General features: G+C 43.2%; 1 protein-coding gene across 1 annotated transcript in view; it reads left to right on the forward strand.

The window, feature by feature from the left end:
• Positions 1-26,236, forward strand: part of LOC124556307 — a 602,370-nt gene that overhangs the window by 329,866 nt on the left and 246,268 nt on the right. Inside the window, exon 4 of the mRNA XM_047130280.1 lies at positions 6,622-6,673. Within this exon, the coding sequence (XP_046986236.1) occupies positions 6,622-6,673 (52 nt within the window). The remainder of the gene's footprint in view (positions 1-6,621; positions 6,674-26,236) is intronic.

Below are 26,236 nucleotides of genomic sequence, written 5' to 3' on the forward strand. Positions count from 1 at the left end.
GGACCGATTACCTCAACAGTTTGGTCCTATAGCAACTTACCACCACCACTTTTTGTTATTAATTTATTCCCCAAATTAGTTTCAACGACAAATATCGCCATCATCAGTGGATTCTTTAAATCTAAAACATGCAGACAATAGCATGGTTATAAAACACTAAAACGTTATTAAATTTGTACTGTTTGTTTTTAAATATGCTTTTATATGAGTGCTTTCATACTAGCTTATTTATTATACGTTATAGCATGGTTTTTAAGATTATTGTCGCTGTTCGCGGAATATTTTCTGTGTTTTCCTGTTCCCGTTTTCCTCGGCATACATCATGTTATCTGCAACTGTGTGAGCGGCTGTTAGTAAACAAACACATAAACGTGAACTTACGTGTCAGCGTTATACAATTGGGATTGTGGTAGTGTTGTGGATGGTCTTGTACTCACGTTCGTTGGACGGCTTTCAGCCAATTTTATACACCGAATTCTCATGATTTTCGCACGTCGTTCATAATCCAAAACACTACGCCATCTTGTATTTCTCGTGTGTCGCGAGAAATGTATGGCATGTTGCGAGAAGGTTATGAAAATTGTAGCGGAGGTTCTGGCGACTTCCTTATTTATGTTTCTATGTGTGATGGGGGAGCGGTTCTTTTGCGTGTGTGTGCTTTCTGTTCTGTGTCCGGGGTCAGTTCTCTCAGAGCGGTAAAGTTTGTGTTGTTGCAAAGTGTTGTGTTTTCGTTTATTACCTTTTTCCTCCCACTATAGTCTTTTGTATGTAATAACTTTCTTCTGTTGTTAGTTATCGGTATAAACTATTGCTGTGTTTCAGAGTGTGTAGACCAATTTCGATTTTAGTGGGGTTGTGGTTTTTGTTCATTAGGTGTTCTGCGAAAGTGGAATGCGTGCTGTCACTCTTTAGAGCTCTCATGTGCTCTGTGTACCACGTTCGGGAATTCCTGCTTGTCTGTCCTATGTATTGGGCCTGACAGGAGTTACATGTGAGTTTATATATTCCAGAACTGCTGAATTTGCCTGAGGTTATGTTGTCTGGTCTTAGCCTTTCTAGAACTGCGTTGTTTGTTCTGAATGTCATTGGGATCCCTTGCTTTTTCAATATGTTTCCAATTCTATATGATATTTTATTATTGTATGTTAGTGTGTGCCATCTGTTTCTTTTTCTTGGTGTGGTGTGGTCTGCGTCTGGGTTTTCGGATCCTTCCGTTGTGCTCTTGAGTGGATGGCCACTATTTTTATGTTTCATTTTTACTTTGATGTTGAGCTTGTCTATGATGTCTGTTTTGTAGTTGTTTTCAACAACAGTTTGTTTGATTAGATTTAGTTACTGTGTATAGTTTTCTGCTTTAAGAGCTGTTAATCCTGTAGAGCTTGCGTATGAGACTGGCATATTTATGCACTATTGGGTGATTGGCTGAACTATGGATAACACTGCTTGTGGCTGAACTATGTATAACACTGCTTGTGGATGTTGGTTTTCGGTAGGTGGAAAATTCACGTTGGTGGCTGTTTCTTGTAATTTGTCCAATGGAACATAAAACGTGATTCATCTGAAAAGGCCACCTAACGCCTCTTAGTGGACATCCAGGTTTGGTATTGGCGAGCAAATTCCAGCCTTCGTCGCCAATAAACAGCTGCCAGCACGTGTGCATGAACTAGGATCTGTTGCGGAGGTCCATACGCAACAACGTTCGCTGAACGGTGGTTGAGGAGACATTGTTGGTAGCCCCTCGGTTCATCTGTGCGGTCAGTTGCTCAACAATGCACGTCTGTTCGCCGTACACGTCTTTACAGTCGTCGTTAGCCTCTGTCATCTATGGTCCATGGTGCATCATACTTACCTCGGTACCGGATTAGGATAGCGGCATTTTACCATGCACAGTATGCTTCAACCACGGAGGCACACGAACAGTTTACAGACTTAGCCATTTCTGAAATGGTTCCACTCTTGGCCCCAAATCTACTGATAATGCCCTTTTGAACGTCAGATAAATCGCTCTGTTTCTGCATTACGATAACGACTGCTTTTTTTTTTCGCGTCTCCCCAACACGCTTTATATACGATCCACTGCTAGTGTTGCCACCTTTCGTCTCTGAGTGGTTAATGCACGTTGACGAGTCGGTGGTCACATTAATGTGACCGGACTGTGTATTTTTACTCAGGACTGAATACATACTTCCACGATACCGCTGAGAAAACAGTTACAGGCTACCTGTACTGTCGCGCCTCGAACCGCGGTGTCAGTGTGTACCCAGTATACCACTAATTGTGCTTTCGAGGCCTTCACTTATGATTTTCGACGATCTATCGTACTCGTACGAAAAGAAGACAGCCCCCTTCTTAGTAGCTCGACGGAAACTGGCCACTGCCCATTGTTGTTGTTGTGGTCTTCAGTCCTGACACTGGTTTGATGCAGCTCTCCATGCTAGTCTATCCTGTGCAAGCTTCTTCATCTCCCAGTACCTACTGCAACCTACATCCTTCTGAATCTGCTTAGTGTATTCATCTCTTGGTCTCCCTCTACGATTTTTACCCTCCACGCTGCCCTCCAATACTAAATTAGTGATCCCTTGATGCCTCAGAACATGTCCTACCAACCGAACCCTTCTTCTGGTCAAGTTGTGCTACAAACTTCTCTTCTTCCCAATCCTATTCAATACTTCCTCATTAGTCATGTGATCTATCCATCTAATCTTCAGCATTCTTCTGTAGCACCACATTTCGAAAGCTTCTATTCTCTTCTTATCCAAACTATTTATCGTCCATGTTTCACTTCCATACATGGCTACACTCCATACAAATACTTTCAGAAATGACTTCCTGACACTTAAATCTATACTCGATGTTAACAAATTTCTCTTCTTCAGAAACGCTTTCCTTGCCATTGCCAGTCTACATTCTATATCCTCTCTACTTCGACCATCATAAGTTATTTTGCTCCCCAAATAGCAAAACTCATTTACTACTTTAAGCGTCTCATTTCCTAATCTAATTCCCTCAGCATCCCCCGATTTAATTCGACTACATTCCATTATCCTCGTTTTGCTTTTGTTGATGTTCATCTTATATCCTCCTTTCAAGACACTGTCCATTCCGTTCAACTGTTCTTCCAAGTCCTTTGCTGTCTCTGACAGAATTACAATGTCATCGGCGAACCTCAAAGTTTTTATTTCTTCTCCATGGATTTTAATACCTACTCCGAATTTTTCTTTTGTTTCCTTTACTGCTTGCTCAATATACAGATTGAATAACATCGGGGAGAGGCTACAACCCTGTCTTACTCCCTTCCCAACCACTGCTTCCCTTTCATGTCCCTCGACTCTTATAACTGCCATCTTGTTTCTGTACAAATTGTAAGTTGCCTTTCGCTCCCTGTATTTTACCCCTGCCACCTTTAGAATTTGAAAGAGAGTATTCAAGTCAACATTGTCAAAAGCTTTCTCTAAGTCTACAAATGCTAGAAAGGTAGGTTTGCCTTTCCTTAATCTTTCTTCTAAGATAAGTCGTAAGGTCAGTATTGCCTCACGTGTTCCAGTGTTTCTACGGAATCCAAACTGATCTTACCCGAGGTCGGCTTCTACTAGTTTTTCCATTCGTCTGTAAAGAATTCGTGTTAGTATTTTGCAGCTGTGGCTTATTAAACTGATTGTTCGGTAATTTTCACATCTGTCAACACCTGCTTTCTTTGGGATTGGAATTATTATATTCTTCTTGAAGTCTGAGGGTATTTTGCCTGTTTCATACATCTTGCTCACCAGATGGTAGATTTTTGACAGGACTGGCTCTCCCAAGGCCGTCAGTAGTTCCAATGGAGCACTAAAACGAGGAAACCAACGTGAATATACAGTCTTCGGCAGCGCACACGCTACGGATGTGTGGACATTACCCTTAGACTTCAAGGTCCCTAGACCTGCCACCGACACCACGGCTTTGGTATGTTTTAAGAGGACATCTGCACCTCTGACAGCCACTGGTTCAGATACTGACAACCAACATTTGTTATTGCACGAATAATGATAGCATAGGTCTCAAGAAACTACATGCATGCATTACTGTATGCACCACAGCAAGACTTTCTCGATCCTGTATTATTTAAGTCTCTGTTTTGTGTTCTCTGTCTATTTTGTAGAGGAAAGGCTATTGCTGCACTTCTCCTTTCATTTACGTTTCCTTATTCGAATGCAGTGTAATGAATTTCTTGTTGTTGATAAATAGGTGTGTAGCAGTCACCATGCCCGTAAGAGTATCTAAAAAATATGCCATAGCAAGTATGATAAGAGCAGAAATTTAGATTGGCTGGTGGCACCAGATATCATATACTCTACGTCACTAATAGATTGCTGGATCCTCTATTTTGTTATATGTGAATGGAAATACAAGGTACAAAACTCATCGATGACTTTTACGATCACCACCAGCGTTACCTCATGTTTTCATTCAAACCAGCTGCCGCAGTTGTGTGTGTGTGTGTGTGTGTGTGTGTGTGTGTACCAAAAATTTTGAAGAAAGTGTTATAAGGGTCGCTATGTCCGACCAGTGATGTGCTGTACGTGAAACTACTGTAACAGCGTACTTAACTGTGTGATTTTATATCAGTGTAAAATATATAAAACAATGCATTTTAAAGACTACGGATTTGCGCTTTGTAATGGAAAACTAATAGAGGCATACCTTTCCAAGTGCAGGTCTTATATTAACCAAAATCAGAGCAACGTGCTTACTCTGCACTTGCTCTTTAGTACTTAATTTCTTTGTTCTACTTACACCGACCTCCAACCAGAAATTCTCTCGCAGATTTAGCTGAAAATGCTCCTGAATTAAACTGTGATATATCACTGGCAACACTTTCATAACTCACTTACACAGCAAAATTTTCCATTTTATCCCAGAATATAATATTAAGGTTCAAATGGCTCTGAGCACTATGAGACTTTACGTCTGAGGCCATCAGTCCCCCAGAACTTAGAACTACCTAAACCTAACTAACCTAAGGACATCACGCACATCCATGCCCCAGGCAGGATTCGAACCTGTGACCGCAGCGGTCGCGCGGCTCCAGACTGAAGCGCCTAGAACTGCTCGGCCACACTGGCCGGCAATATTAAGGTAACAAATTCGAAAATATTAGCACTACCGACAGAAAGTTTATTGATAGCTGAACACGTATCCTATTGTAAAATATTGTACTCTTCTTGCAAAGGCGTACTTGCGCAATAGAATGCACTTACTCATAACGTTCTCGCAGATACTACACAAGAAAATAAACTGGTTTTTGTAGACAACTAATTTCCATATGTAGTTTCAGATTTATGTTTAGACAGATATTATTCTCTGTGTTTCCGGAAATGAGTTGCAAATATTCGATTATATGTTAAATCGCATCCATTTTGAGAAGCTTAATAATATCATAGGTTCCCGCATACACAGGCACACATACGTGCGTGCGTGCACGCATACAATGTTTTCTTATAAGCTACGGACGCATTACTTGAAAGTTTATTCTTACGTGACTTGAGACGAAACAGACACGTATCAACAGTTAAACTCCGTAAAATCAATTACATACTTCATTACAACAAATGGACACCATCTGCATGTCTTCGGAGATTAAGGTAAGTTGGTTTTTACATTTGGGAGCTGCCAAACTGTCGCCAAATGTTCAGCAACTCGTTAATAAGATGAAGTATCGGCTTTCCTCATGATAATAAGTAAGATTACAGATCCGAAGAAGGAAGTTTGGAATGTAACAATGAGAATAGAAGTTTGACGGTCTCAAATGCCCAGGAGATCGACATCGATATGACGTAGAAGTATCAACTAAAAATAAGGAGAATGAGTATACGCTGCCTGTTTTGATTGATCACGATTAATCAACACAGTGAATATTCAGCCAAGACACATTTCGTGTCAAGTCAAACATTCCGTTATGTATTCTCCTGGGGATACTGGTGTCATTGCGCGTTGGAAGAGCCTCTGGAAATTTCGGAAGAAATGGAATGACGTTGGTGACAAGTTCAAACTTTGAAGAAAAGAGATCTGAGAGAAGTACTCGGATGGCTCAACTGGAGGGCCAGCTACGCAGCTTATTCCCCGTCAAGAAGAAAAGAGTTTCGTTGTCATCAGGAATTGTTCTTGAGCAAACACGCCACCTTCTACACATACTGAATTTTGTGTTCCTCAGTAATTTTCTATGTGCACCTCCGATTTCGTGCCATTATTCGTTTATTTAACTTGATTGTTCAGTTCTTTAATTCACCAAACGTAAAAAAAAAAAAAAAAATTGGAAATTTGTGGTAACTGCTGTCATCGGTCGCTAAGCTCACACACAACTTTATCTAACTTTAACTAACTTACGCTACGGACAACACATACACCCATGCCCGAGGGAGGACTCGAACCTTTGACGGGAGGAGCCGTGCGAACCATGACAGGACGCCCTATACCACGCGGCTACCCCGCGCAGCCCAAATGTAAGACCACAAGCGTTCAGAAGATGTTTTGTGTTGGTATCAGACATGATAAAAACGACTGAGCTAATTAAATGTTAGTGTAGCTAGTATTTTATGGTAATTAACACTGAAAAGGAGCTAATGGTTCTCTTATCATTTTCAGGCTCGCAGCGAACGTCAGCCATCGTTGAACGCTGCGGTTTTGTCTAATCTTGGTAAGTAAATTTGTATGATTTAATACCTGCTTTTCCATATCCATTCTTTCAACCATTGTTGTAGCAGATCACTGTTTCCCATCTCTGGAACTGAACCATCATATTTGGAACGGTGAGGGTCATCAAGCAGTCCATAATTTTGCGAACTACTATGATAACAGCATATAGAAAACTCTCATTGTCTTTGCTTCTAGTGACACTAAATCTATATGTATTCTTCTTTTTCTTAATCGAACTACCTTTACTGCAGGAGTTCGCTGCACCATTAGTCAAAGCTTTTCATTTAGGAGTGTGGGAATACAGTTTCTGATAAAATAGCAGCTACCTCCTTGAACAGCTGTATGCTTCGCTACGTTTGGTCATTGACCCTACTTCCGATATCGTGTTCAATTATGCACTCTACCCACTATGGACTAATGATCACATTAGTTATTCCGCCTGACCCACGTGTTAGTCGAGGCAGTCGTCTTCGCTGTCCCCACATAACCTGTCATCAAGAGGATGCTCCGACTAAAGTATAACGAGGAATTCAAATTAAAACGAGACAGATGGGAAAAAAGTTTGAAAACTGCTTATTATTATTTCAAAAATAATCGCAATTACTGTTAATGCATTTATCCCACTGCGAGACAAGACGGTCAGTGCCTCCAAGGAATAAAAGACTGCGGCTGCCTATGCAACACTGACTGAATCCAGGCTTGCCTTTTCTTCCGAAACAGATCGATGGCCACGAATTTCTTTCTCCAGGGATCCAGAAATATGGAAATCGCATGGAGAGAGATCTAGAAACAATGATAGCAACACACCATTTACGTATCAAAGGCTTTCAGATAATACAGCCCACACACAACTTCACTCGAACAGAAAATATAAAGGGGAATTTTCTGGTTTTAGCGTCCCCTCGTGGACGAGATCATTACATACGGAGCATATGCTCGGATTGAGGAATAAAATCAGCTGTGTGTATTTCGAAGGAATCATTCCGGTATTTGCCTTAAGCGATTTAGGGAAGTCACCAAAAAACTGAATCTTGATAGCAGGACCGAGATTTGAACCGCTGTCCAGAATACGAGTCAACTGGTTTACCTCTGCGCCACCTCGCTCGTAAAAAAAGTGCCTGCTGTTAATTGCTGTCACTGATCCACTGCTGGCCCAAACATCAACAAATAATTTTACCACAACAACAACTCTTATCGTGTGTCAAAAAAAAAGTTCAAATGTGTGTGAAATCTTATGGGGCTTAACTGCTAAGGTCATCATACCCTAAGCTTACGGCCGGCCGGGGTGGCCGAGCGCTTCTAGGCGCTTCAGTCTGGAGCCGTGCGACCGCTACGGTCGCAGGTTCGAATCCTGCCTCGGGCATGGATGTGTGTGATGTCCTTAGGTTAATTAGGTTTAAGTAGTTCTAAGTTCTAGGGGACTGATGACCTCAGATGTTGAGTCCCATAGTGCTCAGAGCCATTTGAACCATTTGAACCTAAGCTTACACACTACTTAACCTAAATCATCCTAAGGACAAACACACACACCCATGCCCGAGGGAGGACTCGAACCTCCGCCGGGGCCAGCCGCACAGTCCATGACTGCAGCGCCTTAGACCACTCGTATCGTTTGTCGTAATTACATCTGATTTTTCCCTGGTGTATCAATTAGGTTTTATGTCAAGAATACGGAATAGAATTCTTTGTGAGAAATTCAGGTTTAGTACTTTAAATGTTTCGTGGGTAGAAAGAAAGGGGCAATGGTAGCCTAGCGGGTACAGCACTTGACTCTGACCTCGAAGGCACCGTGCTCAACCCTACGTGGGGGCGGCAATTTTTCCTCCAGGGCGGCTCCAGGCCCACTTAGTGTGCCTTAAAAATGATTACGGGGGGTGTTTCCCGGGGTTAAAAGGTGGCCACGGCCAGGGTCTCCCACCCTTCCCCTCCTATTACTGCGGCGGACTCTTCAATTGCAGTCAGGCCAATAGTCCGCTCATGAGTCTCGCGCCACAGATTTTATCGTACCAGAAAAAGCCTAAAGACATTTGCAAGATGTCTAAATCTACATCTACATGACTACCCTGCAATTCACATTTAAGTGCTTGGCAGAGGGTTCATCGGACCACAATCATACTATCTCTCTACCATTCCACTCCCGAACTACGCGCGGAGAAAACGAACACCTAAACCTTTCTGTTCGAGCTCTGATTTCTCTTATTTTATTTTGATGATCATTCCTACCTATGTAGGTTGGGCTCAACAAAATATTTTCGCATTCGGAAGAGAAAGTTGGTGACTGAAATTTCGTAAATAGATCTCGCCGCAACGAAAAACGTCTTTGCTTTAATGACTTCCATCCCAACTCGCGTATCGTATCTGCCACACTCTCTCCCCTATTACGTGATAATACAAAACGAGCTGCCCTTTTTTGCACCCTTTCGATGTCCTCCGTAAATCCCACCTGGTAAGGATCCCACACCGCGCAGCAATATTCTAACAGAGGACGAACGAGTGTAGAGTAAGCTGTTTCTTTAGTGGACTTGTTGCATCTTCTAAGTGTCCTGCCAATGAAACGCAACATTTGGCTCGCCTTCCCCACAATATTATCTATGTGGTCTTTCCAACTGATGTTGTTCGTAATTTTAACACCCAGGTACTTAGTTGAATTGACAGCCTTGAGAATTCTACTATTTATCGAGTAATCGAATTCGAACGGATTTCTTTTGGAACTCATGTGGATCACCTCACACTTTTCGTTATTTAGCGTCAACTGCCACCTGCCACACCATACAGCAATGTCGTAGGTAACTTGGTTCAATAGTGATTAACTTCCGCCGGCCGAAGTAGCCGTGCGGTTCTAGGCGCTGCAGTCTGGAACCGCGAGGCCGCTGCGGTCGCAGGTTCGAATCCTGCCTCGGGCATGGATGTGTTTGATGTCCTTAGGTTAGTTAGGTTTAACTAGTTCTAAGTTCTAGGGGACTAATGACCTCAGAAGTTGAGTCCCGTAGTGCTCAGAGCCATTTGAACCAATTTTGATTAACTTCCTTGTGTTACTATACTCCGCTCTGTCAGTTCCTAGAAGTAACAATTTTTAGATGTGTTTTATTATTATTATTATTATTATTATTATTATTATTAATGGCTTTCGGGAGGTGCCCATTCAGTCAGCTCAACAGTGGAATGTTAATTATGACAATACGAAAGTAAGGACGACACAATAGCCAAGGCCAAGCGGAGAAAATCTCCGACCCGGTCGGGAATCGAACCCAGGCCCCTTAGGTTGGCAATCCGCCGCGAGCAGTCAACGAGGTGGAATTTTTGAGAAGTAGACATGATAATGCGCCTCGGAGCAGTTGTGTCGTACACGGATTGATAGAGGGACTGCGAGGCCCTCATCGCTCTCGTGTTATCGACGTGTCGCAAGAGAACCTCGGACTCTCGGCTTCCAGCCTCAGTTATCGCTTGCCAATTCCAACGGTCCAGCAGCGTGCCTGCGTGCCAGCCCACACCAGCGCGCCGAGGTTTTTGGCTGCCAGCAACGGAGTCCGACCCGCGGTAACGGTACACGCTTCTGGCCACTGCGCAGCCGGTCTCCCATCTTCCTGCAGCTGCTGTAACAATTACTATTTACCAACTCATTTTTGTAACTGCTGCGCACCCGATCAGAGATCATAGAATCTAAAACATGAGGCCTGCTGACAGAGGCCTCCGGTGGTTCACATGCAATAGATCAGACTTGCATCTAAGAGGATAACATGACAGACTCGAAACGTCAGTAATCGTAACAGTGAAATCACAGGCTATACGTTTGTAACTATGGAAGAACAACGCATCGGCGCGAAGTGCTGTACTAAGTTTAATTTACCGAAACCTAAGCTTAGTCAATGAAGTAAGACGTTTATTCGTTTTATGTAGTTATGGTATCTAGTTATATTATTTAGCCTCCGAATAGAAAGGACGCAAAGGAACAATTGCAAGTCATTAATGTAGTCATTAATGTAGCTGCTTCCTGCAGCTGCTGTAACAATTACTATTTACCAACTCATTTTTGTAACTGCTGCGCACCCGATCAGAGATCATAGAATCTAAAACATGAGGCCTGCTGACAGAGGCCTCCGGTGGTTCACATGCAATAGATCAGACTTGCATCTAAGAGGATAACATGACAGACTCGAAACGTCAGTAATAGAAACAGTGAAATCACAGGCTATACGTTTGTAACTATGGAAGAACAACGCATCGGCGCGAAGTGCTGTACTAAGTTTAATTTACCGAAACCTAAGCTTAGTCAATGAAGTAAGACGTTTATTCGTTTTATGTAGTTATGGTATCTAGTTATATTATTTAGCCTCCGAATAGAAAGGACGCAAAGGAACAACTGCAAGTCATTAATGTAGTCGCTGGAAATTGACTATGAAAATAAACTAGTAGTATATCTTGTTTTGTTTCCAGGCTTCAGTTTCCATGCAACCCATTTATAGTGGAGGTTAGTTTGGCTCCGTTATGAGAGACTAATGCAATTAGAACATTCCACAGAATGTAGCGCCTTTACCAATTTTAATTTATTCCAACAGATGTGTTTTTTTTTACCTATTTCCGATAACTTTACCCATTTCCGATCATTTTACAGTGAATTCTTATTGATGACGTATACATAATATTTCTCAATCGGTACGGAATCAATGTAGACATGCTTCGTGACGAATGTTGCCTACGCTAGTTGACATGGAAACGTCTAGCATATTGTGTAGAAGAGTTCCTGACACTTAAGACGATTATCACGTGCAAGTCTTCTGCTCTAGGTTGTATACCAATTAGTTTCCTTCCAGAGCCTGCTGATACAAATAACTCCATACTGATACAACCGCTTCCTCGACGATAGATCCGTACCTAAAGATTGGGAAAGGGGCACAGGTCACACTAATACTCAAGAAAGAAAATGAGAGTAATCTGCCGAATGACAGCCCCATGTTACTGACGTCGAATTTTGGAGTATAAACTGTGTTCTAACATAATGGATTACACCGAAGAAGACGATCTATTGACATACTGTCAGAACGGGTTCAGAAAATATTGTGCTTGTGAAACGCAATTTGCTCTTTATTCTCACGAAGTAATAAGCGCCATCGACAGGGGATCTCAAATTGATTCCATATTTCTAGATCTTCAGAAGTCTTTTGATGGCATTCTTCACAAGAGGCTTCAAATCAGACTGCGTGCCTCTGTAGCATCTTCTCAGCTGTGCTCCTGGATTGATGATTTTCTATCAGAAAGTTCATAGTTTGTAGTAAATAAAGCGAAGTTCTCTGGTAAAACAGAAATGATATCTGGCGTTCCCCGAGACATTCTTAAAGGCCCTCTGCTGTTTATAATGTATGCAAACGATTTAGGAGACAATATGAACAGCCGATTTCGGATGATGCAGTCATTTAAGTCATCACAAGATCAAAACCAATCACAAAATTATTTACACAATATATCTGTATAGTACGAAATGTGGAAATTGACTCTAAATAATAAAAAGTGTGAGGACATCCCATGGGTATTAAAAGAAATCCACTGTATTTCGATTACACGATAGATCACACAAATCTAAAGGCTGACAGTTCAACAAAATTCGTAGGGATTATAATTACGAACAACTTAAACTGGATCGATCACGTAGAAAATTTTATGGCTTAGGCGAACCAAAGACTGCATTTTGTTGGCGGGACACTTGGAAGATGCAACAGATCTGTTAAATAGACTGCGTACACTACGTTATTCCGTCCTCTTCTGGAATTTTGCTGCGTGGTATGGGATTCTAACCAGGATTGATGGAGGACGTCGAAAAAGTTCAAACAAAAGTAGCTCGTTTCAGATTATCGTGAAATAGGGGAGAGAGTGTAACAGATATGATATGCGTGTTGGGGTGGCAATCGTCAGAACAAAGGCGTTTTTCACTGCGGCGAGATATTTTCACAAAATTTCAGTCTGTAACTTTCTCTCTCGAATTCGAAAGTATTTTGCTGACGCCCACCTACATAGAGAAAAATAAAAATAAAATAAAACCTCGCACCGGAAGATTGTCCCTTTTTCCCACGGGCTATTTGAGAGTGGGACGGTACGTAAATAATCTGAAAGTGGCTCAATGTATGCTCAGCTAGGCAGGTAAGTGTGAATGGCAAACTAGTAATGCAGTAGATGTAGATACTGCAGTCCTTGAAATTCCGTGTCTTTCGTAGATTTACAAAGAAAGTTGAAGACAGTGTCCTTGACTTTTCGAATTACTAAAGGACACCTGTTCATTTCAACGTCCACTGGATGTTTTGTAATCAGCGGGTACGACGAGACAGTATTTTATCATAATTATAAATCATTGGCAGTTTATTTTCACGTACATTCTAGATATTCGGATGGCTCTTTCACGACACTAATAGTAGTCACAGCCGTGTGACAGCGAAAGAAGAATTCCTGTTGGTAGCAGAGGGTAGCAGAGTCAAAAGTCAAAGTAGTATCATACTCAGGGAATGAGCGTAGGAGCGCACATGCAGGAATCCTGCATCGCCGTTCTAGGCAAGGTCAGAGTGGAGGTGGTTTGCTATTGTCTTCCTACGACCTGTTATGAAATGTAAAGTTTGTATCTCTGTGTGTGTATGGCTGTGATGAGTGTTTGTACAGTGTAGTGGTCGGGTTGTGTTGTTTGGATGAAGAGAAGGGAGAGGGCCAAACCCGCTGCCGACACGAAACCTATTCCTCTCGAATAGCAGCAAGGGGGTCGCTGACCTTAACGTCACCATACGATGGACGGATCGCTATCAACAGTGCCACTCGCCCTTACTTCGTGTTACACTGCAAAGACCTTTGGAATTCAATCCAGGACATTGGTGCAGAAGCTAGTGAACAGGAACTTTACGCCAACGCCGTGTAGGGAAGCAGCCTACTCACGCTGTAGTAACTTCACATCAGTCTTTCCATTGTGTGCCAGCCAGTCCGCTGCAACTAGCTCTGACGTCATAAATGTTGCGCAATACTTTAAAAATCAAGCAAATAACCTAAAACATTTCTAGCATGTCAGGAGTAATACTAAATTAATGTGTGTTGAATATCAGTTCGATAACTTTAGCCATTTTCGAAATTTGGATGTTTTTCTGTAAAAATCATTGGCGCAACAGAAAAGAGCTAGAGAGTTAAAAATTTATAATTATATTCATTTTTCATAATTATTTAATAAAAACAGTACTTTGGATTTCACAAATTAAGATTTTAGTGGAAATTCATAATTTTCTGGATTTTGTCTTAAAAATTAAGGAAGCAAGATAGATTAAGTAGGCTAATAAATAAGGCTCGGATGTTTATATTTAAGTAGAATGGAGATCCGCTATCACCATAAGGATGTGAGAAGTTTCATTTGAATACCTATAAAACTATAGCGATAGCGTATCTCCAAAGGGCCAGTTCAGAGCTCATCTACTGCGTGCAGTGTAATTAAATTAATTCTCTCGCCCAAAAATTTAACTTAGCCACGTCAAATTTTTATTATAATTACTTACCTGTGTGCTGAATGCACATTTAAATTGAGAGCTTCATCGGCCATCAGCAAAAGAAGCTATGATTTATTCGGTAACTTAATGTGGTGCATTACTAGCCCAGCGGCTAGTCGGGAGAGCCGATTTGATCAGGCGTTCCCTTAGCCGTTCGCACCGCGGCTTTATATACACTCCTGGAAATTGAAATAAGAACACCGTGAATTCATTGTCCCAGGAAGGGGAAACTTTATTGACACATTCCTGGGGTCAGATACATCACATGATCACACTGACAGAACCACAGGCACATAGACACAGGCAACAGAGCATGCACAATGTCGGCACTAGTACAGTGTATATCCACCTTTCGCAGCAATGCAGGCTGCTATTCTCCCATGGAGACGATCGTAGAGATGCTGGATGTAGTCCTGTGGAACGGCTTGCCATGCCATTTCCACCTGGCGCCTCAGTTGGACCAGCGTTCGTGCTGGACGTGCAGACCGCGTGAGACGACGCTTCATCCAGTCCCAAACATGCTCAATGGGGGACAGATCCGGAGATCTTGCTGGCCAGGGTAGTTGACTTACACCTTCTAGAGCACTTTGGGTGGCACGGGATACATGCGGACGTGCATTGTCCTGTTGGAACAGCAAGTTCCCTTGCCGGTCTAGGAATGGTAGAACGATGGGTTCGATGACGGTTTGGATGTACCGTGCACTATTCAGTGTCCCCTCGACGATCACCAGTGGTGTACGGCCAGTGTAGGAGATCGCTCCCCACACCATGATGCCGGGTGTTGGCCCTGTGTGCCTCGGTCGTATGCAGTCCTGATTGTGGCGCTCACCTGCACGGCGCCAAACACGCATACGACCATCATTGGCACCAAGGCAGAAGCGACTCTCATCGCTGAAGACGACACGTCTCCATTCGTCCCTCCATTCACGCCTGTCGCGGCACCACTGGAGGCGGGCTGCACGATGTTGGGGCGTGAGCGGAAGACGGCCTAACGGTGTGCGGGACCGTAGCCCAGCTTCATGGAGACGGTTGCGAATGGTCCTCGCCGATACCCCAGGAGCAACAGTGTCCCTAATTTGCTGGGAAGTGGCGGTGCGGTCCCCTACGGCACTGCGTAGGATCCTACGGTCTTGGCGTGCATCCGTGCGTCGCTGCGGTCCGGTCCCAGGTCGACGGGCACGTGCACCTTCCGCCGACCACTGGCGACAACATCGATGTACTGTGGAGACCTCAGGCCCCACGTGTTGAGCAATTCGGCGGTACGTCCACCCGGCCTCCCGCATGCCCACTATACGCCCTCGCTCAAAGTCCGTGAACTGCACATACGGTTCACGTCCACGCTGTCGCGACATGCTACCGGTGTTAAAGACTGCGATGGAGCTCCGTATGCCACGGCAAACTGGCTGACACTGACGGTGGCGGTGCACAAATGCTGCGCAGCTAGCGCCATTCGACGGCCAACACCGCGGTTCCTGGTGTGTCCGCTGTGCCGTGCGTGTGATCATTGCTTGTACAGCCCTCTCGCAGTTTCCGGAGCAAGTATGGTGGGTCTGACACACCGGTGTCAATGTGTTCTTTTTTCCATTTCCAGGAGTGTATAAGACGCTGAATAACACGCCATCTGTGTCGGGAGTCGCGTCGCGTCGGTATCATTGCTACAAACAGCCTCGGATGCCGTATTCAGTTACTCGAGATACGCGTAACCATGAAATCATTATCGAGTGAAGTGTTAATTCTGGGATGACTTTAGTTATCGATCTTCAGTTTGCGTATTGTCGTATTTTCACGTGCCGCCGCGGGACAGACATTCTACCAATTATTTAGCGTGGCGTTTGATGAAACTAATCATCAAATTATGGCGAGCATTTATTTAAATATTTAATTTGGACAGTTATAGTGGCATCAGCGCATTAGACTCTGAACTGCTCTGTTAGTTAGATTGTGTGGATTCTTTTGTTTTCATCTGTGACTTTCAGAATACAGAACGTTTTTTTTTTTCACGACCGTTCTCGATTATAAATCCCGGACAATCTCCTAAATTCCTCAGAGCTATAAGCTGTAACTATAAGTGTATTCTCAGATGAAGTGGGCACTAGGAATTCTAATTACAGGCTTCACGTTTTCTAATCACTTTCTGGTTGCCAATATTGTAGTTAGAGAGCCAGTGTTGAGAACGGCGAAAGACAGCATAATTAACATTCTAAATAATAGGAACATTTAACAACAATAATTCCACCCGCCGCCGCACATATGGTTAATCGACCGGGAAATCCAGTGTTTCTACATTCTACAAACATTTATACAATAGTAAATTTTTCTAACCGCCGCTCCACAGCCGCTCTACCCCTCGCCGGCGAAATGCTGGTAGTGAAAATTTTGCAATATTAGGATTCGAACCAGCTTACCTTCGCGTCCAGCGGCACCGCACAACTGATCTCAGCTACGGAGACGGGTAACTAACAGTAGAGTATTCCAGTCAAAATGTATGCGCACCGCATAGGTACAAAAGAAATTGAACAGTACTGTATGCGGTCTTACTTCGTGAAACAAGGAACATTTCGTCATAATAATGATATTATTAATGCCGGCCGAAGTGGCCGTGCGGTTAAAGGCGCTGCAGTCTGGAACCGCAAGACCGCTACGGTCGCAGGTTCGAATCTTGCCTCGGGCATGGATGTTTGTGATGTCCTTAGGTTAGTTAGGTTTAACTAGTTCTAAGTTCTAGGGGACTAATGACCTCAGCAGTTGAGTCCCATAGTGCTCAGAGCCATTTAAACCATTTTTGATGTTATTAATATTTATTAATTAATGAAATAAAGCCGTGTAAGCATCTCCAGTTTATCGTCTAGAACGAAGTCGTTTAAAAAGCCGTAGTCTCGCGTATACACAATAACCTATTAACAATTGCTACTCTGCCATTGAATTACATTCTTCGGCTTCCCATTTCCCACCGAACAGGGAAAGTACACTATGTTATCAAAACTATCCGGACACCCCCAGAAACACATATTTTACTTGTTAGGTGCATTGTGCTGTCACCTTTGCCAGGTACTCCCTATCAGCAACCGCAGTAGTCATTAGACATCGTGAGAGAGCAGAATGGGGCGCTCCGCAGAACTCACGGACTTCGGGCATGGTCAGGTGATTGGGTGTCACTTGTGTCATACGTCTGTGCGCGGGATTTCCACAATCCTAAACATCCCTAGGTCAACTGTTTCCGATGTGATAGTGAAGTGGAACCGTGAAAGAACACGTATAGCACAAAAGCGTACATACCGAATACAGTTGAAGGTCATAATGTGTAATAGGCAGACATCTATCCAGCCCAGCACACAGGAATTCCAAACTGCAACAGGATCCTCTGCATGTACTGTGACAGTTAGGCGGGGGGTGAGAAAACTTGGATTTCATGGTCGAGCGGCTGCTCATAAGCGACACATCACGCCGGTAAATGACAAACGACGCCCGCTTGGTGTAAGGAGCGTAAACATTGGACGACTGAACAGTTGAAAAATGTTGTGTGGAGTGACGAATCACGGTACACAATGTGGCTATCCGATGGCAGGGTGTGGGTATGACGAATACCCGGTGAACGTCATCTGCCAGCGCGTGTAGTGTCAACAGTAAAATTCGGAGGCGGTGGTGTTATGGTGTGGTCGTGTGTTTCATGGAGAGTACTTTCACAGCACAGGCCTACATTGATGTTTTAAGCACCTTCTTGCTTCCTACTGTTGAAGAGCAATTCGGGGATGGCGATTGTATCTTTCAACACGATCGAGCACCTGTTCATAATGCACGACAGTAATATCCCTGTAATGGACTGGTCTGCACAGAGGCCTGACCTGAATCCTGTAGAACACCTTTGGGATGTTTTGAAACGCCAACTTCGTGCCAGGCCTCACCGACCGACATCGATACCTCTCCTCAGTGCAGCACTCCGTGAAGAATGGGCTGCCATTCCTCAAAAAACCTTACAGCACCTGATTCAACGTATGCCTGCGAGAGTGGAAGCTGTCATCAAGGCTAAGGATGGGCCAACACCACACTGAATCCCAGCATTACCGATCGAGGGCCCCACGAACTTGTAAGTCATTTTCAGTCAGGCGTCCGGATGCTTTCGATCACATAGTGTAGTTTCTAAGATGCTCTCAGGTCATAGTCCCAGTAGTTATGGAGTGTACAGAAATGTCCAGTTCCATGTTGCAACAGCAGCAGCTGGGTGTAAATGCTCAGTTGTGATGCGACCTCGGTACGCCGTCACAAACGAAAGAAGACAGGAACTGAGAGTGGGGCAGGGAGTGAAAGTGAGAGAGCTCTGCTGGGGCAGTGGCCACAGCCGCAGCTGGTGCGCGTGTTTGTCGTGCGTATCGCCTGCCGACAAGAATTGGCCGCGATAACGGCTGATAGCGAGCTGCGCGACATCTCGCACTGACCGCTCTGCAATATTCTGCACGCTAATGGCCCAGGCGACAAAACTGTCGTCTCGCCAGTCACACGAAGGTAAAGGTTCACCATGCGAGAAATGATGTTGCTGTTGTGGTCTTCAGACCGTAGAATGACTCGATGCAACTCTCCAAACTAGTCGTCCCTCTGCAAGCATCTTCCTTTGTGCTTAACTGCTGCAACCTACATTCAATTCAACTTGCTTACTGTAGTCAAGCCTTGGTCTCCTTCTTCAGTATTTACCATAGACACTTCTCTCCATTACCCAACTGACAATTCTTTAATGCCTCAGGAGGTGTTCCGTCAGCCACAACCGATCCCTTCTGTTAGTCAAGTTGTGCCATAAATTACTTTTTTCCCCGATTTCAGTTCATTAGTTCCTCGTTAGTTATTTAATCTGCTCATTTAATCTTCAGCATTCCTCCGTCGGAATTTCAGAAGTTTCAATTCTCATCTTGCATGAACTGTTTATCGATTACACCGCCCTTCCGCACAAGCCTACTTTACAGATAAATACCTTCAGAAAAAACTTGCTAACGCCTTAAATTTGTGTTCTATGTTAGCAAATTGCCGTTTTTCAGAAGTGATTTTCTTGCGTCAGTCTTCATTTTATATCCTCTGTACTACGCCCATCGTCAATTATTTTGCTGCCCAAATAACAACATTTATCGAATGCTTTTAGTGACTCATTTCCAAACCTAATTTCCTAACCATCGCCTGATTTAATTCGACTACACTCCAGTACCTTTCTTTTACATTTTTTGATTTTCATCTCATAAACTTTCATCAATACACTATCCATTCCTTTCAGCTGCTCTTCCATATCCAATTCCGTCTCTGAAAGAATTGCATTGTCATAATCAAACCTCAAAGCTTTAATTTCTGCCACCTGAACTTTAGTTCCCTTTTCAAATGTTTGCTTGGTTTCCTTCAATGCTTGCTCAGTGTACAGACCGATTAACATGAAGGGTAGGCTACAACACTGTCTCAGTCCCTTCTCATATATGGCTTCCCTTTCATGCCGTTCAACTGTTATAACTGTAGTCTGGTCTCTGTAGAATTTATAGATAACCTTTCGCTTCTGGTAGTTTATATCTGCTGTCTCCAGAATTTGAAAGACAACATTGTCGAAGGCTTTCTCTAAGCTTATAAATGTTGCAAACACAGGTAAATGGAAAATATATGTAATGTGATCTACTGTAAACTAACGATTAGAATGAGATACTGAAGTAAAACTGCAAACGTCATATCTCCTAAAAAATAATTACGTACAAATTAATAGAAGTTAACGGGAGTAAAAGCTACATCTCAGCATTAGAAAAGCTTATCACTGCCAAACCATTGAACACGTGTGTGTGTGTGTGTGTGTGTGTGTGTGTGTGTGTGTGTGTGTCTGTCTGTCTCGTAGTGAATGGAACAAAGGTGGTGATGCACGAGCAGCTACAGAATAGCAGGAATATCCCGCAGGCGCAAACGCTCGAGAGAAATCGTGACATTCATAACGCCATAAAATATTTCATCTGCCACCGATGTGTGCTGTATAACCATTTATGAGACCACATGGTCATGCGATAGAGTGATTTGGGTAATCCATAAAGCACAGGAAACAAGGTGTCCAAACTAAGAGGGTATGGAAAAATATTACTTCTTGATACTGTTACGGATGCGGTTCTCGTTAAGAAATCACGTGTGGCAGACTATCGGCAGGAGAAAAAAACAAACATGCACAACTGAAAGCGCGTAAATGATGTTCCTTCTCCCTTCTGCTATTTTTTCGTATTTCAGATATAATCAGACAGAGACTTGCATGAAGTGGTTTCTGAGGACATTAATTCTCGCTTCATACAGAATAGCTAATCACTCGGAAACAGATCATTAGTTTTTGCTTGTCAACATTCAGTTATTTTACTTGACGTGAACAACATTTAAACACACTTTGGACCAGGCGTAACTTATTGTTCCGAATAATTTGTGGGAAATGTCATAGCATTTCTTTCTCATAACTGAGTGTGCATTAATTGAGAGTATTTTCTTTAATTGTTAACGTTTATATTGCTCTTACGGTCTTATTAAATGTGTAATTGTTACTTTGGATTTATAGATCATCTGTTGCGCAACCCAAGTATTTCGATATGTATTTACGCAACACGCGTTTTAACCCTTAATCATAAAAACATCATCAATGGAGAATACTGTGGACTCTTACATTTGTAAGAGTGGCAACGTACCTACTATTCAGTTACAGCAATTTGCCTCTTTACTCTCCCAGAGCGTAACAAGTGATAACATATTTACTGTTCAGTTATAGTAACTTGCCTCTTTATTCTCCCACAGCGTAACTAAACTCAGGTGTACTTTTCCACCGCAAGGGATGTGACATCGATGTCGGCCACGCACCGTGTATCGCATAGAAATAAACGTAACTGAAAGCAGCAGTATTCATTATTGTTAGTGATGGTTACAGACATACCGTTTATAATTGAGATATTTCCATACTGTATTCTAAACAAGCTGTGCTGGTGCGGGAGGTGTTACATTTCAACGGCGCTCACACAATCCTTCTAGTGAGATGGCTCAGACTTTAAGGAACTAGACTCACATTCGGAAATGGTGGATTTCATAATTCTGTCCAGCCATCTAGATTTAGGTGTTCCGTGGTTTCCGTAAATCATTAAACAGAATTTCAGGGTGGTTCCTTTGAAATGTCGCAGCACGTTTCCTGTTCTGTCTTTGCCCAGCCAAAACCTGTGCTCTGTCTCCAATGACCTCGTCGTCGACGGATGTTAAACTCCACTATTCCTTTTTTTTATTAGATACCACATAAAAATGCGTTTTGCTCGATATGTTCCCACTGGGCTAGGTCATATAAAGTCGTCACTAATGAAGTTGATATTTGCAAGCTGTTGAAGATTCCTCTGGCAAAAGTTCGTCTTGAGTCTGAGCGATTTGCTTCCTTTTAAATGATGTTGATTGGAACAAGGACTTGTAACCAAACGAGAAGACATAACCAGTGTTACGTTACTCAGCTTAACATTTATCTTACTCTTTTGCTTTAATTCATGTATCTTGAACTACAAAAGACTTACCGAATTAGCCAGTCATTTATCTACAAAATGTTTGAGGTAGCAAACTGATACTCAGTAGGAAAGATCTCGACGTACTATCTCGCCCAGTGACGGCTTGGCTGATAAGAACGAGAGAGTCTTCACTTCCCCTATCGAAGAACTAAATCCGGAATATGAGTGAGCATTGCGTCTGTATGATGAAAGAAGAGTACTTTTGCACTAACACTTGTCGTCGTCTCCTGTACACTGCCCTGGCGCGGCGTGTACGGCAGGGAGCTGCCAGGGAAATCTTAAAACTGGGGGTCATGTGTGCGCAGAATTTTCGTAGAATCCCTCTGAGAACAAGTTGATGAGGCTGCAACAAAACCAACCGCAACGCGTCATGTGTGCTGCTTTTGGAGGAGGTAGCAAGGGCCCTGGATCTACGACCGGTTTCGACTTCTGCAATTAATTCCGGCCGCGCCGGCCGCGGTGGTCTAGCGGTTCTAGGCGCTCAGTCCGGAGCCGCGCGACTGCCATGGTCGCAGGTTCGAATCCTGCCTCGGGCATGGATGTGTGTGATGTCCTTAGGTTAGTTAGGTTTAAGTAGTTCTACGTTCTAGGGGACTGATGACCATAGATGTTAAGTCCCATAGTGCTCAGAGCCATTTGAACCATTTGAATTCCGGCCGTAACGACAAGGCAGGTAGTCAACGCGGCCAGTGGCGTGGCCCTCTTACACGCCGGAGTATCAACGCCCGCTTCTAATCGTCCAAACCTCCGTTCCTATTTCTTGCCTTCTCCCTAACTGTGGAGGTTTTATTCCCTGTCTGTCGTTAAGAACGTTACCGCATAATAAAAGAACGTTCAACAAATATTTAACGACTATCAGATCGTTTGTAATCTGGTTTCGCCTAATATCCGAGAAATTGAATGGGATACATCTTTCAAAAAACAATTAAAGGCACCCGACGACTGTTAGCAGAGACATTCAGTGTTCAACAATCTTTGGTCTTCCAAAGTTCAAATGCAATTTCGCAGGGCTTGAGCTTATTTACCCAATTCGGCTACTCTCGTAGCTGCAGCCGAAACTGATAGAAACGACCTCCTCATACACATAGTGTTAAAGTCTTAAAAAGATGTTTATACTGGGAATTAAGTAAGCTCTACTGTTTATTTTACTTTTCCAAAATACTTTTTGATGCACTCAGTGCAACTCATTATCCTAGGCCGGTCTGTGTGGCCGTGCGGTTCTAGGAGCTTCAGTTTGGAACCGCGTGACCACTACGGTCGCAGGTTCGAATCCTGCCTCGGGCATGGATGTGTGTTATGTCCTTAGGTTAGTTAGGTTTAAGTAGTCCTAAGTTCTAGGGGACTAATGACCTCAGATGTTGAGTCCCATAGTGCTCAGAGCCATTTGAACCATTTTAGCCAACTCATTATCTCTCGAAACCACTCATCAAGCCAGTTGTGTCTCATCTGTCTTTTAGTTACTGGACTCTCTAATGGCTCCCTGCAGAAAACAGTATGTGAAAAGATTTTGGCCGATGTGCTGTGCGTTTTGCTGATGGACAAACCAACAATTTGCTCCCAGTCTCGTATGGGTTGCTTGAACCGCCTTTGCAGCTTGACGTATGCGTTATTTCGCTTAACACTTTCCAACGACTAGGTTTTTTTTTCACAAAGTCGAGCGCGTATTGTTTCAACAGTCTCCATCCGGTAAAGAAAACTGTCGCCATTGTCTTCTCCTTCTTTATTTATTTCTGTTCATGGCACCTCGGCCAGCTGTCAAACCAGCAGCTGACTTATATTGTTAATAGATATCCTTACTTATATTGTTGATTCATGATCCATCACTACACAGTACAATGTTACTCAAAATAATAGTGAGCTACAACTTTGTGATTAAATCACTTTTTCGAGCTGTCACTTTCAGTGCATCGTCAGATATTCATTAATTAATATATAGGTAGAAAAAAATGTGTGGGAAATCTTATGGGACTTAGCTGCTAAGGTCATCAGTCCCTAAGCTTACACACTACTTAACCTAAATTATCCTAAGGACAAACACACACACCCATGCCCGAGGGAGGGATCGAACCTCCGCCGGGACCAGCCGCACAGTCCATGACTGCAGCACCCTAAACCGCTCGGCTTATCCCGCGCGGCAATATATAGGTCGACTGGCATACTGAAATGAAAGGCAATACAACCACTGTAAGATAACGAGTAGGTATACGTATTAACAGGTTATTTACTTCAAGATGTACCATTCATCGGACTGGCCAATATATACTTTCTTCTTGCATTATGAACTATGGACGCCTGTCCAACGCCTTAGAATATTATTCAGTTCCATTGAGGGATAGTATAACAATATATACGACACAGATTCCTTCATTGCTGGTTAACGAAAGGCTTAAATTTGGTAAGCTATTTGATTGCTTCTTTGACTTTCTTTACATTGATATACTGTATCTTATTCGGTATACATTGACACCTCCCACTACCTACTAACATAGTCTTTAAGGAAGTTATTAGTTTGAAGTTTCGTCTGACAAGCAGCGGCCGTAAGGCGGATATGTCCCCATGTCAGATAAGGCAATGAAGGATCGTGAGGTCCACATCTTCCACTTTTCCAAATCCGCGGTGAGAACAGAACTGGTTGGGTTTGGATTTTGCCTGAACGGGTCATAATCGCGCCAACATGTCTACAGAATTCATGCTGTGTTTTTGTCTGCCTTGCCACATTTGAATCGGAGCTCTTAGCGCCAATCACGCCATGACATCACGCTTTTTCACTGAAGGAGATGGCTATTCTGTATTACTCTTCTCAGAGTTCCGTTCCTAATTTTCAGTAGATAGTCATTTATCGAAATGTTAGCGTGTCTGTCGGTTCCTTCAGGTTGCCCCTTTATTCAGCTACCGTCTTATTTCTAATTGCGTTGTTTTGAGGGAAGAGACCAAACAGCGAGGTCATCGGTCTCATCGGATTAGGGAAAGACGGCGAAGGAAGTCGGCCGTGCCCTTACAAAGGAACCATCCCGGCATTTTCCTGGAGCGATTTTAGGGAAATCACGGAAAACCTAAATCAGGATGGCCGGACGCGGGATTGAACCGTCGTCCTCCCGAATACGAGTCTAGTGTGCTAACCACTGCACCACCTCGCTCGGTCTTATTTCTAGTACTCCAGTGTGTGCTTTCATCAGCACATCACAACTTGACTTTATGATCGGAGACGTTAATCTCATAATCTTATGTGCTTTGGGATTGACCTTTGCGCTTTTGTTGAGGTTATTCAGGACATAAAGAGCCGATGTCAAATCAGAGGATTATTGTTATTGTATCTTCTTTCCTCCCAGTGTACTTTGAATTTTCCAGGATTGCTGTCAGTTCAGACGTTATGATCAACGCTTTATTTAGGTTTTGACGTCTCCTCCTTCCTTTCTGTGTCAACATAAAATGTACTTCGTTTCCAAAATCACTGTCAGATCCGTTTGTATATACTGTCGTCTTGTTCTTCCAGTGTTCTAAATAGTCAATACGAGTCCATTATCAGTGTTGCCACGAACGCCGTATGTCCAACCGCACGAGTATCTCTGATATAACGTCTAGGAGATTCTCTCAAAACAAGTGAGTCTTTTCCCGCAATAACTTCATCCAGAAATGATATTAATCAAAATATCCAGCAACTTCACTGGATATATTTCTAATAAACCTACATCTCCTAGTCAGACCTTAACAAGTTAATGTCCTTACTCCATTTAACATCGATCTTCGTAGCACTGTGTTCTCCTCACAAGTAACGTCTTGCTCAGAGAGCTTCCTCTGAAACGTAAGCTAGGTTCTACATCTACATCTACATCCATACTCCCAAGCCACCTGTCGGTAGGTGGCGGAGGGTACCCTGAGTACCTCTATCGGTTTTCCCTTCTATTCCAGTCTCGTATTGTTCGTGGAAAGAAGGATTGTCGGTATGCTTCTGTGTGGGCTCTAATCTCTCTGATTTTATCCTCATGGTCTCTTCGCGAGATACACGTAGGAGGGAGCAATATACTGCTTGGCTCCTCGGTGAAGGTATGTTCTCGAAACTTTAACAAAAGCCCGTACCGAGCTACTGAGCGTCTCTCCTGCAGAGTCTTCCACTGGAGTTTATCTATCATCTCCGTAACGCTTTCGCGATTACTAAATGACCCTGTAACGAAGCGCACTGCTCTCCGTTGGATCTCCTCTATCTCTTCTATCAACCCTATCTGGTACGGATCCCACACTGTTGAGCAGTATTCAAGCAGTGGGCGAACAAGCGTACTGTAACCTACTTCCTGTGTTTTCGGATTGCATTTCCTTAGGATTCTTCCAATGATTCTCAGACTGGCATCTGCTTTACCGATGATCAACTTTATATGATCATTCCATTTTAAATCACTCCTAATGCGTACACCCAGATAATTTATGGAATTAGCTGCTTCCAGTTGCTGACCTGCTATTTTGTAGCTAAATGATAAGGGAACTATCTTTCTATGTATTCGCAGCGTTTCGACCAGTAGGATCGGTTACGTCGTTACCATTTCC

The sequence above is a fragment of the Schistocerca americana genome, chromosome X (assembly GCF_021461395.2).
Source record: "Schistocerca americana isolate TAMUIC-IGC-003095 chromosome X, iqSchAmer2.1, whole genome shotgun sequence".
Taxonomy (NCBI): Eukaryota; Metazoa; Arthropoda; class Insecta; order Orthoptera; family Acrididae; genus Schistocerca; species Schistocerca americana.